This window comes from Leptonychotes weddellii, chromosome 8 (assembly GCF_054177405.1).
Source record: "Leptonychotes weddellii isolate Sample4059 chromosome 8, ASM5417740v2, whole genome shotgun sequence".
NCBI classification, from domain to species: Eukaryota; Metazoa; Chordata; class Mammalia; order Carnivora; family Phocidae; genus Leptonychotes; species Leptonychotes weddellii.
In genome coordinates, this window is record NC_138376.1 from 111,064,009 (window position 1) to 111,081,403 (window position 17,395).

The 17,395-nt window shown below is 39.6% G+C and overlaps 1 protein-coding gene across 1 annotated transcript in view; it reads left to right on the forward strand.

Annotated features, from left to right (window-relative positions):
• The window catches only part of LOC102733508 (zinc finger C2HC domain-containing protein 1B), a 48,129-nt gene that overhangs the window by 20,712 nt on the left and 10,022 nt on the right, over positions 1–17,395 (forward strand). The window contains exons 4-5 of the mRNA XM_081827463.1: positions 11,101–11,240; positions 14,446–14,554. Of these exons, the coding sequence (XP_081683589.1) occupies positions 11,101–11,240; positions 14,446–14,554 (249 nt within the window). The remainder of the gene's footprint in view (positions 1–11,100; positions 11,241–14,445; positions 14,555–17,395) is intronic.

Sequence of the window (17,395 nt, forward strand, 5' to 3'; positions counted from 1 at the left end):
GTGTCCCATAGGATGCTTTTGTATTGCATCTGGTGTTTGTTTTTGTTTTGTTTTCTGACGTGAGGAAAATTACAGATTCCTTTTTTTTTTTAATTAAAAAAACATTTTTTGGTGAGATGACCTTTTTTCTTTATCCTTTGTTTAGGATGATTATTTAAGATTCAATCCTTTATTGAAAGGGTGCCTTACTTATTTTGTAACTGGAAGTTTGTACCTCTTAATCCCTTTTCACCTGTTTTTCCCATCCTCCCACCCACTCCCCCACTAGCAAGCACCTGTTTTCTGTATTTATAAGTATGTTTCTATTTTTTGTTTATTTATTCATTTGCTTTATAGAGTCCACATATATTTGAAATCATATGCGATTTATCTTTCTGTGTCTTATTTCTTTTAAAATACCGTTTAGGTCCCTCCATGATGTTGCAAATGGCAAGATTTCATTTTTTTTTTTATGGCTGAGTAATATTCCACTGTATATGTATACCACATCTTCTTTATCCACTCATCTATCAGTGAACATTTAGGTTGCTTCCATATCTTGGCTATTATATCTTGGTTATTATAAATAATACTGGCAATAAACATAGGAGTCCATAGATATCTTTGAATTAGTGTTTTCATTTCTTTGGGTAACTATCTAGAAATGAAATTACCAGATTATATGGTACTTATATTTTTAATTTTTTGAGGAACCTCCATACTCTTTTCCACAGTGGCTGTACCAGTTTACCTTCCCACCGACAGTGCATGGGTTACCTTTCTTTGCATCCTCACCAACAATTGTTATTTCCTGTCTTTTTTATTCTAGCCATCCTGACAAGTATAAGGTAATATCTCATTGTGGTTTTGATTTGCATTTCCCTGATGATTACTGATGTTGAGCATCATTTCATGTGCCTGTTGGCCATCTGTATGTCTTCTTTGGAAAAATGTCTATTCAGGTCCTCTGCCCATTTTTTTAATTGGATTTTTTTGGTTTTGAGTTGTAGGAGTTCTTTATATATTTTGAATATTAACCCCTTATCATACATACCATTTGCAAATATCTTCTTGCAGTCAGTAGGTTGCATTTTTGTTTTGTTGATGGTTTCTTTCACTGTGCAAAAGTTTTTTAGTTTGATATAGTCCCAGTTAATTTTTGCTTTTGTTGCCCCTAAGGAAATAGATCCAAAAAAATATTACTGGCTCCTATGTCCAAATGTTTATTGCCTATATTTTCTTTTAGGAGTTTTATGGTTTCAGGTCTTACATTTAGATTTTTAATCCATTTTGAGTTTATTTTTGTATATGGTATTTTAAAAACAGCATAGTTTCATTCTTTTCATGTATCTGTCCAGTTTTCTCAACACCACTTATTGAAGAGATTGTCTTTTCTCCACTGTATATTCTTGCCTTCTTTGTCATAGATTGACTATGTAAGCATGGTTTTTTTTTTTTTTCTGGACTCTTTATTCTGTTCCATTGATCTGTGTGTCTGTTTTTGTGCTGGAATTCCTGTTTTTATTACTATAGCTTTGTAGTATAATTTGAAATCTGGGATTGAAATCTCCACCTTTGTTCTTTCTCAAAATTTCTTTGGCTATTCAGGGTCTTTTGTGGTTCCAAGACATTCTATTTACTGTAGTTCTGTGAAAAACGCTATTGTTATTTTGATAGGGATTGCATTGAATCTTTATTTTTTTAAAGATTTTATTTATTTATTTGACAGAGACACAGCGAGAGAGGGAACACAAGCAGGGGGAGTGGGAGAGGGAGAAGCAGGCTCCTTGCTGAGCAGGGAGCCCGATGTGGGGCTCAATCCCAGGACCCTGGGATCATGACCTGAGCCGAAGGCAGACGCTTAACGACTGAGCCACCAGGCGCCCCGTATTGAATCTTTAGATTGCTTTGCATATATGGACATTTTAACAATATTAGTTCTTTCAGTCCATGAGTCTGGTGTATCTTTCCATTTATTTGTGTTGTCCAGTTTCTTTAATCAGTGTTTTATAGTTTCCAGAGTCTTTCACCTTCTTGATTAAATTTATTCCTATGTATTTTATTCTTTTTGATGCAATTGTTTTTTTGTTTGTTTTTACAGATTTATTTATTTGAGAGAGAGAGAGCACACACAGGGAGGGGGTGAGGGGCAGAGGGAGAGAGAGTCCCAAGCAGATTCCTCACTGAGCGCGGAACCCGACACAGGGCTCAGTCTCACAACCCTGAGATCATGACCCAAGCCGAAACCAAGAGTCGGACATAGCTGACTGCACCACCCATGCACCCCTCTTTTGATGCAATTATAAATGGGATTATTTTCTTAATTTCTCTGTTAGTTTCATTATTATTGTATAGAAATGCAACAGATTCCTGTATATTAATTTTGTATCCTGAAACTTTACTAAATTAATATACTAGTTCTGATAGTTTTTTTGATGGAGTCTTTTAAGGTTTTCTAGGCATATGGTATCATGTCATCTGCAAATAGTGAGTTTTATTTCTTCCTTATCAGGTTTGATGCCTTTTCTTTCTTTCTTGTCTGTTTTCTGTGGCTAGGACTTTCAGTATTATGTTGAATAGAAGTTGTGAGAGTGGACATCCTTGTCTTCTTCCTGATCTAAGGGGAAAAGCTTTCAGCCTTTCACCATTGAGTCTGATATTAGCTTTGTGTATGTCATATATGGCATTTATTATGTTGAAGTATGTTCCTTGTGTACCCACTTCATTGAGAGTTTTTGTTATGAATGGATGTTGAATTTTGTCAAATGCTTTTTCTGCATCTATTGAAATGATTACATGATTTTTTTGAAATGATTATATGATTTTTATCCTTTTTTTTTTTTTTTTTTTAAGTAGGCATCATACCCAGCATGGAGCCCAAAGTGGGTCTTGAATTCACAACTCTGAGATCAAGACCTGAGCTGAGATCAAGAGTTGGATGCTTAACCAACTGAGACACCCAGCCACCCCTATCCTTCGTTTTTTTTTAATGTGGTATATCACATGATTGATTTGTAGATACTGAACCATCCTTGCACCCCAGGAATAAATCCTGCTTGATCATGATGTATCATCTTTAAAAAAAAAATTTTTTTTTTTTTAGTTATTTTTATTGATGTACTAATGTTATATTAGTTTCAGGTGTACAGCATACTGATTCAAAAATTCTATACGTTACTCATTGCTCCCCCTGGTAAGTGCAGTCACCATCTGTCACCATACAAAATTACTGGTGTTATTGACTATATTCCCTATGCTGTATTTCTTATCTCTCTGACTTATTTTATTTTATTTTTTAAGATTTTTATTTATTTGACAGAGAGAGACAGCAAGAGAGAGGGAACACAAGCAGGGGGAGTGAGAGAGGGAGAAGCAGGCTTCCCGCGGAGCAGGGAACCCGATGCGGGGCTCGATCCCAGGACCCTGGGATCATGACCTGAGCTGAAGGCAGACACTTAACGAATGAGCCACCCAGGCGCCCCTGACTTACTTATTTTAATGTGAATGAATTTGATTTCTGTTTGCTAATATTTTGTTGAGGATTTTTGCATCTATGTTCGTCAGAGATATTGGCCTATAATTTGTTTTTGTAGTGTCTGTTTGGTTTTGGTATCAGGGTAATGCTGGCCTCATAGAATGAATTTGGAAGCATGCCTTCCTTTTCGATGTTTTGGAATGGTTTGAGAAAGATAGATATTAACTCTTCTTTAAATGTTCAGTAGGGGGACGCCTGGGTGGCTCAATCAGTTAAGCGTCTGCCTTCAGCTCAGGTCATGATCCCAGGGTTCTAGGATTGAGTCTCATACTGGGCTCCTTGCTCAGTGGGGAGCCTGCCTGTTCCTCTGCCTGCTGCTCCCCCTGCTTGTGCGTGTGCACATGCTCTCTCTCTCTCTCACAAATGAATAAAATCTTTTTTAAAAAAAAGTTTGGTAGAATTCACCTGTCAATCCATTTGGTCCTGGACTTTTGTTTGTTCAAGGTTTTGGATTACTGATTGAATTTCATTACTAGTAAATGGTGTGTTCAGGTTTTCTATATCTTCCTGACTCAGTCTTGGAAGATTTCATGCTTCTAGGAATTTATCCATTTCTTCTAGGTTGTCCAGTTTGCTGGTGTATCTTTTTCATAGTAGTCCCTTATAATTCTTTGTATTTCTGTATTGTTGGTTGTATCTTTTCCTCTTTCATTTCTGGTTTTATTTATTTGAGCTCTCTTTTTTCCTTGATGAGCCTAGCTTAAATGTTTATCAATTTTGTTTATCTTCTTAAAGAATCAGCTCTTAGTTTCATTGATCTTCTCTATTGCTTAGTCTTTATTTCATTTATTTCTGCTCTAATTTTTATTATTTCCTTCCTTCTACTAACTTTGGGCTTTGTTTGTTGTTCTTTTTGTTGTTTCTTTAGGTATAAGGTTATGTAGTTTATTTGATATTTTTCTTGCTTCTTGAGGTAAGCCTGTATTACTCTAAACTTCCTTCTTAGAATTGCTTTTGCTCCATCCCAGAGATTTTTGAAACGTTATATTTTCAGAGTCATTTGTTTCAGTGTTTATTTTGATTTCCTTTTTAATTTCTTTGTTGACCCATTGGTTGTTTAGTAGCATGTTGTTTAGCCTGTAGCTGTGTGTTTTTTTCCAGTTTTTTTTTCATGTAATCAATTTCTAGTTTCATACTGTTGTGGTTGGAAAAGATGATTTATATGATTTCAGTCTCATTAAATTTGTTGAGACTTGTTTTGTGGGCTAACATGTGATCTATTTTGGAACATGTTGTGTGTGCACTTGAAAAGAGTATATTCTGCTATTTTGGGATGAAATGTTCTGTATCTGTCCATCTAGTCTGATAATGTCATTCAAAGCCATTGTTTCCTTATTAATTTTCTGTCTGGGTGGTCTATCCATTGATGTAAGGGGAGTGTTAAAGTCCCCTACTAATACTTTATTACTGTTAATTTCTCCCTTTCTGTCTGTTATAGGTGCTCCTATGTTAGGTACATGGGTATTTATGATTGTTACATCCTCTTGTTAGATTGATCCCTTTATCGATACGTAATGTCCTTCTTTGTCTCTCATTATAATCTTTGTTTTAAAGTCATTTTGTTTGAGGGATGCCTGGGTGGCTCAGTCAGTTAAGCGTCTGCGTTCGGCTCAGGTCATGATCCTAGGGTCCTGGGATCGAGTCCCACATTGGGCTCTTTGCTCAGCATGGAGCAGCTTCTCCCTCTGCCCCTCCCCCTGCTTGTGCTCACACTCTCTCTCTCTCTCAGTCAAATAAATGAATAAAATCTTTAAAAATAAATAAAGATTTATTTATTTGAGAGAATGAGAGAGAGTGCATGAGTGGGAGGAGCAGAGGGAGAGGGAGAGAGAATCCCAAGCAGACTCTATGCTGAGCGTGGAACCCATTGCAGGGCTCAGTCTCACAACCTTGAGATCCCAACCTGAGCTGAAAACAAGAGTTGGACACTTAACTGACTCTGCCACCCAGGCACCCCCGTTTTTATTTTTCCTAAAGATTTATTTATCCATTTTAGAGAGAGATCCTGGGGGGGGGGTGGGCAGAGGGAGAGAGAAACCCAAGCAGACTGTATGCTGAGCATGGAGCCTGACACGGGGCTTAGTCCCGTGACCCTGAGACCACGACCTGAGCCAAAAGCAAGAGGCAGACACCCAACCAAGTGTGCCATCCAGTCCATTTACATTTAAAATAATTATTAATAGGTATGTACTTCCTGCCATTTTATTATTTTTTGGTTGTTTTTTGTAGTTCTCTGTTACTTTCTTCTTTTGCTCTCTTGTGATATGATGACTTTCCTTGGATTCCTTTTTCCTTATTTTTTGTGTATCTATTATAGGTTTTTGGTTTGTGGTTACCATAAGGTTCATATATAACATCCTCTGTGAATAGCAGTCTTTTTAAAATTGATGGTCTCTTAAAGACGATGGACTCTGAAAAACAAACTGAGGGTTCTAGAGGGGAGGGGGGTGAGAGGATGGGTTAGCCTGGTGGTGGGTATTAAGGAGGGCACGTTCTGCATGGAGCACTGGGTGTTATGCACAAACAATGAATCATGGAACACTACATCAAGTGTGTAATGTATGGTGATTAACATAACAATAAAAAAGTAAAAAAAAATAAATTGATGGTCTCTTAAGTTTGAACTCATTCTAAAAGCGTTGCATTTTTACTCCCCTTCTCCATAATTTGTCTTTTTATTTTGTGTATCCCTTAACTAATTATTATAGATACAACTGATTTTACTACTTTTGTGTTTTAACTTTCATACTAGCTTTATAAGTGATTTACCTTTACTATATGTTTGCTTTTACCAGTGAAATTGTTTCTTTCATAATTTTCTTACTTCTGGTTATGGCCTTTTATTTTCCACTTAAAGAAGTCCCTTTAACATTTCTTGTAAGGCCGGTTTAGTGGTGATGAACCCTAACTTTTGTTTATCTGGGAAACTCTATATTAGTCCTTCAATTCTGAATGATAACCTTTTCAGGTAGAGTATTCTTGGCTGTAGGTATTTTTCCTTTCAGCCCTTTGAATATAGATCATGCCACTCCTTTTTGGCTTTCAAAGTTTCTGCTAAAAAATCAGCAGATAGCCTTACGTGGGGATTGCCTTGTATGTAACTAGTTGCTTTTCTCTTCCTGCTCTTAAGAATCTTTAGCTGTGATTTTTGACATTTTAATTATTATGTGTCTTGTTAGAATCCTTTGGGTTCATTTTATTTGGGACTCTGATTCTTGGACCTGGATGTCTGTTTCCTTCCTCAGATTAGGAAAGTTTTCAGCTATTATTTCTTCAAATAAATTTCTGCCTCTTTCTCTTGCTCTCCTTCTACATGGACCCCCATGATACAACTGTTAGTATGCTTGACGTTGTCCTGAGAGGTTCCTTAACCTATTCTCTTTTTTTTTCTTTTTTAACCTATTCTCTTTTTTAATAATTACTTTTTATTCTTGCTGTTAAGTTTGGATGATTTCCACTACCCTGTCTTCTACATCACTCATCTATTCTTCTGCATCCTCTAATCTATGTTGATTCTCTAGTGCATTTTTCATTTTGTTATTGTATTCTTCGGCTCCGATTGGTTCTTATATTTTCTGTCTTTGTTGAAGTTATCATTGACTTCATCCATTCTTCTCCCAAGTCCAGTGAGTATCTTTATTACCATCACTTTGAACTCTTTATCTGGTAGATTGCTTATCTCTGTTTTGTTTAGTTTTTTGTTGTTGTTTGTTTGTTTTTTAGGTTTTTTTCTCATTCTTCGGTTGGGAACATATTACTCTCTTTTTTTCTTATTCTCTGTTTGTTTCTATGTATTTAGTAGGTCAGTTATGTTTCCTGATCTTGATGATAGTGGCCTTATGTAGAACACATCCGGTGGGGCCCAGTATTGCAGTCCCGCTCTGGTCACCAGAACCAGGAGCTCCAGGAGTGTGCTCTATCTGGGCTGCTTGTACTGTCCTGTTGTGACTGGGCCATAACTGCTGTGAGTGCATGGGGGGTGGGGCTGCCCTTGGCATAGCTGGCTGAGAGGCCTGGCTGCAGCTGCCGTGGTGTGCTGGGGGGTGGGATTAGCTCCCGCGCAGCTGGCTGATGGGCCTGGCCACAACTGTTGTGGGCATTCTAGTGTGCCAGGAAATCTTAATAATTGCTTCACTTTTGCTGGGTGCTAATGAGAAAGTAGCTTAAAATAATGTGAAAGTAGAAAGATCTATGGCTATGATTTGATAATACTTTGGCAACAAGCCTTATACAACAACAAAAAAATCTTTTATGATTTAAAAGCAGTACTTCCTTTTAATAGCAGAAGCTACAGGATTGATGTCTACTTTATAGTTCCTGAGGCAAATAAATGAAACTATGTCAGCTGTCCTGCTGTGTGGATTTCTCTCATTTCCACATTGGATTTAACATGTGGGGATTATTGTTTCCTTAAAATAAATAATTCCCATTGTAAGGCCTCATCAAATGTACAATTTGTTTTTCTGCCCTTACATTTTTATGCTAAAATACATCTTTATAATTAAATTCTTCCCTGTGCCCTTATTATAATTTTCTGCACCAAAATGATTATCTAAAATAGCATATTTTCATTACTACTCCATTAGTTAGATTGCGTGGGGATTTTATATTAGCCCATATATTCTCAGACTTAAATACTAGAAAATTTATAGAGATATAACTGGGGTTATATATAATGGAGCCTATTATGCATGACTTTGCAGGTCATGTCCTTTTTTTTCCTCAGCATGATTCCTTCACGACTCAGTTTTTGTGACATGCATTTGTTTACTCTAATTCTTACTGACTTAAATAAGTCTGCCAATCATTCAGCTTTCTAGCATGTTGTGACACTTTATAGGAACAACAATATAGAATATTTATAATTGAGATTCTCAGTGAGGTCTGGAATATTTGGTCTCTGTTTCACAGGGTACATAGACATGGGTACTCAACAAAACACTTGCATTTTAAAATGATCCTTGTTTGGCTACTTTAATGTTTTTGAGGTCTGGCCACCTTCCCCATAACTGTCATAAGAATCCATTTGTAGTCAGACCTTAAATGTCATAATGTATTGAAATAAATAGCACATAATGATGTTCATGACAGCATTGTTGATAGAGGAAGAGGTGACTCAGATTGAGATGAGGGTAGAACATGCTACTCAGTCATGCTGTGTTCAGATTATTGTTGCAAAAAATTTTTTTTTCCCGCTTCCAGAGTGGTTAAGTTTCCTTTCTCTGCCCCTTTAAGTCTGGGCTTTATGTCCCTCCTCTGGGCTCCTGGAGGACCCAGTCCATCCTCCTTTCAAAGCTTATACCACGAGCAGTAATTGCTTCTTTGCCTTGCCTTCTAGCTGTCTCTGAGACTTGTTGGGAGGGAAATACACTTCAGTTTTGTTGTCTCCATGGTGACAGACAGTGCCAAACACACAGAAGGGTGGCAGTGAGTCCATGAACCAACAGGTGGAGTAAGGAAGCCATGCAGTCACTGCTGTAATCATTGTGCACATTAACGCTGAGAGTAGGGTTTTTTTTTTTTAATTTTTTTCTTTTAAGATTTTATTTATTTATTTTAGAGAGAGAGAATGAGAGAGAGCATGAGAGGGAGGAGGGTCAGAGGGAGAAGCAGACCCCCTGCTGAGCAGGTAGCTGGATGTGGGACTTGATCCCGGGACTCCAGGATCATGACCTGAGCTGAAGGCAGTCACTTAACCAACTGAGCCACCCAGGCACCCCATCCCTGAGTAGGTTTAAGGGTAGCAGCATTCCTGATAGGAGCCTTGACTCTCAGCTGGTCAAACTGAAGAAACCACCAAACCAAGAGCAGAGTTGTAGATTGTTTTCTACATCGTTGTAAATGAGTTCTGCACAATAATGGCACTTTCGATTTTACTTTTATAAGCGGTTGCATTCCTGTTTGGTACCTAGAAACACAACCTTGCTGGGCCTGTTTTCTCGGAGTAATAAGATGTTGCACCCACCCACTATACCCAGCCCCAGTGTGGATTATCTAAGTTAACTTTCACAACAGCCTGGTGAAATAGGTGGTATGTAGGGACTGGGGAAATTGAAGCTTAGGGAGATTGAGTAACTTGCCGAAGTTCACACATACAGCAAGTAAAGAGCTTGGGCTCAAAACCAGTCAGGCAGGCTATGGGGCCTTCATCATTTCCCAATGCTATCCTATTTTATTTTTGTCCAAGGAATTTATCACTGTGGGAAAACTCTGTATTGGAATGCTTAGTCCTTGATGACAGAGACATTGTACCTCCCAAGTATAAACCAGTGCCTGGCATGTAATTGGTGTTCAATACATATCGAATTGGTTAAGTACTGCCTTCCAGAATGTGAAAAGGTTAGGCTAAGTGCTCATCTTTTACTATATTCCAATTTCTTATGTATTCCAATTGTTAGTTCTATGAATATTCATTTTAGGAAATGATTTGTTCAAACAGAAAACCCCTCAGATTTTTTAAAAAGATGCCTTCAAAAAATTCTTAACCTTGAAGACATCACTGCTTCAAATATTCATCCACACATGTAGGAATTTTGACTATACACTAACCCAAACTTCCATACAGAGTCCGAGGTTGGGGCTGTCTCAGATCTTTCTTATGTCGCTCATATCCACTTTGTCATCCCTTAGAGGTGCCTAAAACAAAACAAAACTAAATTAAACAAAAACAAATCGCACATTCCTGCTTGCTTTAGTGGGGTGGGCTCCAAACTGGCTTTGCTGTGAGCCTCTCCTCATTCTAAAAAGACTGGAACTTTCTCACTTCCCATTTTTCTCACTGTTTATTAATTACAAATGAGAGCCACACTGAAACCAGTGGGTATTCCACAGAAGCACAGAGGGTCTAGTACCCATAGAGCTGCCTGGGAGGTTCTAACACTGGAAGCTGAAGCTGTTTCTGGAGCCACTTTCCCATCACCCTTCCTTCTTTCCCTTTTCTCCTTTTTGAACCCCACCTTTTTCCTTTTACTTCACCTCCTTCCTGAACTTATTATTTGCCTCCTCACTTAGGAGTTCAGTGAAAAAAATCAACCCCTGCAGAAGCAGTGTGTCTTTCTGCCAGTGATACTGGCTTCAAATCCCATCCCCCAAGCCCCCAAATTTGAAACATCTTTCTCCTTCCATAGGGAAGGAGAGTAGCTCCATAACTTCTGTGTGATCTGTCCCACGTGGTACCACAGCCTGGGCTTCGGAATCTTCTGTGTCCTTCAGGGCATCATCAGTACCAACATTCTGTGGTTCTAGGACTACTTTCTTTACATGAGGATTCACTAAATAATTCATTTAATTGGGAAGTTCCTAAGTATAATGAGTCTATTTTCTAAAAAGTATATAATGTAAACGTTTTAAGGGCACACTCTTAATTGAAATAAGTGTATAGACAGAAAAATGTCCCCCCTGCTATGTCCTTTATTTGCGCCCTTGCATACCTTCCCCTCTGGCATAAGCTTTCTCAAACCAGAGTCTGGGACTTCATTCTTTTATGTTGGAGCAGAGTTCATATCCCATTTATTTCATGTCATGTAGTCCATTCCAGAGTTGTTTTTGAAATGTTAATTGCCTTTTGTTGTTAGCTTTGCATTTAGATTATATTCAGTGCCCATATTGTATGAGGAGGTTTAATGAAGCTGCAGCCAACCGACATATTAATTTCTGCAAGGATCAGTCTTCTCGCCGAGTCTTTGATCCAGCCCAAACAGCAGCCAGGTTGGCATCAAGAGTACAGGTAGGTATCTCTCCCCAAGTGTTGGCTTTGTGCCCTTGCGTGGTCGGGGCAAGCAGGTAGAATTTGCTAGGGAACCTAAGTTACCCATCCTGAGAAGTGTAAGGATCAAGATAGCTGATCACTGTCACTCATCCTCCTGGAATTTGCCTTCTTTTGAGGCTTTGTAGCTAACAGCACCTTTGGGTGTTGTAGAAAAAAATATTTCTGTAGTGTTTGAAGCTTCTTACGATGGAGTCTTGAATATGTAAGTAGTTTTTCTATAGTATTATGGTAAAACTCTGTCTTATACAACGGTAGTTATCGGCCTTAACCATCCAGAAAAGCATTGTGAACCTGAAGTGAAGCTGCCTGAGTGGGGAAGCTATCAAAGGAAGACTGTTCTATAGGTCGCGTGTTTTGCTCTACAATAGAGGAGAGGGTCGGTAGCCTTTTATTTAAAGCCACAGAATCAGCAAGTTAAAGTAAATGAATGGAAGCAGCTGTTTTAAATAGGTACAGATAAGTAAAATGACTGCCTGACTAGGAAGACAATAGATTTATAAAAACAGAACTGGAGTCCAGCAAACAGCTTCATAAACATCAGAGGTCCCAGGGATATAACTTACAGTATACTGCAAAAGCTGTTAGTTTCATAAACATGGCTCAGAAACCAAGGAAAGATTAAATTGGTCTGAATACTTGAGGGTATGAAACATATTTAGAAAGATTTCCATGAAATCCAGTATGTAATAAGGGTGGGAGCCTCTCCAACAGCATAGCCCACGGACAGTGGACTCTAAGCTCTATCTCCACATACATTAGACAGTTACTGAATATCTGCTCTGTCCCAGACACTGTGCTGGGTGCTGGTTGATCAGCATTTGTAACTCAGTGAAGGAGGAGGACGTGGAAACAAGGCAGTGGGAAGCTGTGGTAGTTGATGTATACGGAGCACTATGGAGGAAGAGACCAGTGTGAGCCATGGGAGTCTTCAAAGAGGAGCAGCATTTCCCCCTTGAATATCAGATGGGTTCACCAGCCTAGAGTGGGAGTTGGGGAGGACATTACACACAAAATGTCCAGTTTGTGGCCTGAGGAGTTCACCATGTGGGGCTAATGGATGGAGTGCCTGTGGGATGTGATGGAGAAGGGACAGGCAGGGGGCATCAGATCTAGAAGAGCTTTCACTTGAGTCAGTTCAGAGAGAGGGAAAAGAGGAAGTGGATAGTTGCCCAAAAGCTCGAGGATCTGAAGCAGGACCTGGAAAGTCCCCATGAACCCAGCAAGTCTTCCTCTCCACCTTCCCATCTTGTCTCTTCATCCTGCTATGCTTCTGCTTGCTCTTCTCTCTGCAGGTCAACTTTCTTAGCTTTCCTGTCTAGTTGTTGATTATTTGCCTCATGTGTCAGTCTGTGGGCGGTGTAGACTCATTGAATAGTACAGACTGGAGTGACAGAATTGGTTTTTTAGAAAGATCACCTTTGCCACTGGTGTTCAGATGGATCGGCCATGGTCAGGAGTCACAGCAACAGATAAAGAATGAGGGCCCAGAGGAGGACAGACGGGCTGTGTGTGGAGGAGAATTTGAGAAAGAATGGGTGGGAATGAGAAGCTGCTACGATATGGGGTGACAAGAAGGGTTTTAGCTGCAGAGCCTAGGCATCTAGATAAAGAAAGAGAGGAAGGAGGAAATAGGTGTGTTCGTGGGGCAGGCAGGGTGGTTACGATAAATATAGTTGTTAGAGATTCGGTCTTTACCCTGAACTAGCATGGGAGCCATGCAGTATGGAAGGAGCCCAGATTCTGCAATCAGTAGCCAGGGTTTGACTCTCAATTCTGTAATTTATTATCTGTAGGTAAACTTACGGCAACTAAATTCTTTGAGACTCACTTTAATCTATACCTTGCTGTGTTGTTGGGAGGATTATAAACAATATAAACAAAGTGCCTTGCACATAAGGTTCCTCTTTCCATACTGCCCCATCCTCCTTCCTCCTCCTCTCTGGTGGTCCTTTCTTGGTGGGATAGGCACCACAATTTGGGGGGTATATGACTGCTTTGGGCTTGAATTCAACTGAATTTTAGAAACATTTTCTAAGTAAAACCTATACCTTCTAAAGCAGCACGTTTCTTCGAATGGTTCTAACCAGTCCACGAAGTTAGTCACATTAGTGGGGCCAAAGGGAGCCCAGGGAAGCAGCAAACGGAAGTGCTTTTTATTCCTGAAGGAGGCCAGCTGGCCGTCCTGAGTGTAACCAGTGACTTGGCCTTGTTCCTCTCCTTGTTTTCCAGAACTAAGTGGTAATTGGGAACACAGAGGAAAAATTAGTTGCTTTCTGAGGAAACTCACTGTAGACCGTAGCTGAACAGCAGTCCTTGTTTCCCTTGTGGCAGCTTCACCACTCGGGCCCTGGCTAATAGTGAGGCTTATTCAGAGTGGAACAAAGAGGGAGGGGTTGTTTTACTTCTGATGGGCTGTTAACAGCACAGCTGAAATGTGTTTCTATTTTAAACATAATCAACTTTAAAAATGTGTTATACCCTTAACCAAAAGAGACCAATATGGGCCTCTGAAAATAGCTGTCTGTGTTTGGATGGGGATGAGCTGCCTGCTGTAACCTCATAGCTGTCCTTGTCCAAGTGAGAATTCTCACTTGGAGTAACAGGTTATCTTTATACAGTCGTTGCCATGGAAATGTTGGGACCGGTAGCTAGGTAAGAAGCTCCCAAAGGACCTTTTGGTCCTTATTGTGTATTAATGTAACTGTTCTGCTACCGCTGCTCAGCAGACAGGGGCGTGGTGTGGAGATGATGGAATTCCATGTTTAAAACATTTGCTGCCTGCCAACGTCTGTTTTTCTTCTCTGTTCATGTATTTAAAAACAAAATCATTTTCAAGTAAAATGAAAAACTAAAATGTTCCGTAACTATCCTTACTGACATTAAGTGATTTCTTATGTCTCCATACAACTAATTTTACAGGATTAACATATCACCACTCCCCTCAAGGGCTGATTATGGAATGAAAGTGCCGAAACCTAGACATGGCTCTGAGAACAGCAAGACAGCAGGCGAGCTAGGGCACAGGGTGTGCATGTCCCCTTCCCCTGGGTGCGGCAGGGCCTGGGGATGAGTCCGGTCTGCTGCTGGTTAAGTGGGAACAGCTCTACCTCCTGTGCGCTACCTAGGTTACAGAGTTGGTCCCCCTCTCTCTTGCTCTCTGTAGGCTAGGGCTCAGATGAGTCCAAAAAAAGAGCCAACTGTAACCAGTGCCGTGGGAGCCCTGCTGCAGAACAGGGCCCTGGCAGTGCCAAATGTGGCCCCAACGAGGCCAGGTGAGTCGGAGTAAGCATGTCAACGATCAAATGAGGGGCCAGAGGGGAGCCACTCTCAGCTTTGGAATTTGTTGGCAGCCGGCAAAGCTTTGACGTCAAGTGTTGCTTTTGGATATAAAGATATATGGGTTTGTTTGAGGTTAAAGCTTATTTGCCAAGAAGGAATTTTCCTAGTTTATCAGGATTCGATAACTCTGTCAATATACAGAGTCAGATACCATTACAGCAGTATGGTCTAAATCATCATTGTAAAATTGTAAAATCATCTAGTAAAATTGAAAAGAGGTTAAGAATGGGAGATAACGGTGTGTCAGGTATTGTGTGGAAATAAGAAGAAAACAAATAGCCAAGATACGAAAACAACCTGAGTGTCTGTTGATGGGTGAAAGGTTAAAGATGTTGTATGTATACACAGTGGAATATTATTCAGCCATAAAAAGAAGGAAATTCTGCCTTCTGTGACAACATGGATGGACATTGGGGTTATTATGCTGAGTGAACTAGTTCAGACAGAGATAAATACTGTGTGATCACATTTACATGCGGAATCTAAAAAAAGTTGAACTCATAAAAACAGGAAATAGAACGGTGGTTGCCAGGAGTAAGGGTGGGGAGGGGGGAAACAATGGTCTCAGGGTACAGACTCCACGTGTAAGTGCTGGGGATCTGTACACGTGCTGACGATAGTTAGCAATATTATATTGTATACTTGAAAGTTGCTAAGAGAGTAGATCTTAGATGTTCACACTACACAAACGCACATGCACACACACACACACACACACACACACCCCCCCCAGAGGTAACCATGTGAGGCAATGGATTTGTTAACATTTTTTGTGGTAGTTATTTTGCAATATATATGTGTATCAAATCATCACATTGTATACCTTAAACTTACACAATGTTCTATTTACTTATATCTCAATAAAGCTGGGGAAGAAAAAGGAAAGTTTCTTTGCTGAACTAAATAATTTCTTTCAAGTAGCAGGAAGGCCTACCACTATTACAGTACTTAACCATGTGCTAGACCCATTTCATTTTATCCTCCTCGTAAGCTTCCAAATGTTTTAATCTGTGGAAATGGAAACAGCTCAGAGAGGATGTTATTTGTTCAAGGCACACGACTGGTAAACACCAGAGCTGAATGAGATATCTATTTTGCTACCTCTCTTCACTGAGCTGCCTTAATCAACGTGTCATTCTTCTTTATGATCAACATTGCACTATGAAGGCAATGTGAATTAACTCATGACCATATTGGCGCCTCTGATCAGGTGTCTTATTTTGAAGGTGTTATCAGAACCAGAGTAGGAACTAACTGCCAGTCTCACAGTCCATGAAGTCACCAGAAAGCCTTATTATTAGTTTTTAAATTCCTCATGGGTTGTTTATCATGTGGTAAAAATGGAATGGGGCATTTTAAAAAGATTGCCCATAGCCCTGTAAACCCAAGTCATTAGTTTTTTCCTGATCTATGAAAACTTAACAATGGGGTTTTAGTTTTCACTTAGAAAAAAATAAATTCAAACCACATATGAGTTTATTTGGTAAAACTTTCACTAAGCTATATTTCTCAAGTATAAAGATTAGTGTCCTTCAGAAGAGATAAATTCTTTATATTATGGTTTCTTTTGTTATTTTTTTCAAAGATTGTATTATAATGCTTCCCGAAAGTGAAAAGCCCTCCTTTAAGTTTGAGGTTAAAGCTTACTTGCCAGGAGGGAATATTTTCTTTTTAAAGATTTATTTGTTTGAGAGAGAGAGTGGGGGATGGAGGGGCAGAGGGAGAGAGAGAATCTCAAGTAGACTCCATGCTGAGCTTGGAGCCTGACACGGGGCTCGATCCCATGACCCTGAGATCATGACCTGAGTCAAAATCAAAGAGTTGGATGCTTAACCAATTGCGCCACTGAGGCGCCACTGAGGCACCCCTAGAGGGAATATTTCTTAATTCATTGTGATTAGAGAACTCTGACAATGTGCAAAAGTCCGATCCGAGTACAGCAGTGGCATCTAGGACCTTCATTCCCTGGTCTAGTAAACTCGCAAAAAGATCGGGAATGGAAGAAGACAGAGTGTCAGGTCTAGTGTTGAAAATAAAGAAAAACTTCTTCCTTGGACTAAATAATTTCTTTAAAGTACAGCAAGGCGTAAGTGAAAAGATCCTAAACTAGAATTCAGAAGTCTTGTGTCCCAGTATGCGACACATCCCAGTACATGTGACACATCCTGTGATGTGTCCCAGTATGTGACGTTAGGCAGAATGTTCTAGACACACCACTCTGATACATAGGAAAAATAGATGTAGCCAGTAGGTGTAAGCAAGATAGTATTATGTTTCTTCTTTTTTATTGTTATGTTAATCACCATACATTACATCATTAGTTTTTGATGTAGTGGTCCATGATTCATTGTTTGCGTATAAGGTGGTTTAGGACCACTGTGATGTTGCTGAGTAGAAGGCGCATTCTATACCACCACTGCCTCAGTGTTGTTCCTTTACCATAATAGGCCTGCCATTCCTGGGCTCGGGGCCCATACACACTAATTGCTCCTTCAGCTAAAAACCCAACCAGTCCCCCACTAATCTGCACTGCTCGCTCCTTCAGTTCTTTGCTGAGTGTCATCTTCAGATTGAGGCCCCCCAACCTCTCCATTTAAACTTAATCAAACCCTCCATAATTCCCTTTGTAGTTTCATTTAATAGCATTCATCACCATCTAATATCTAATACATATTTGTCTCCCACCACCAAAAAGGAATGTAAGTTTCAAGAAGGTTAGGATCTGTCTACTTTGCCTATTTTTAATTGTACTGCTGTATCCCTTCATATTAGAA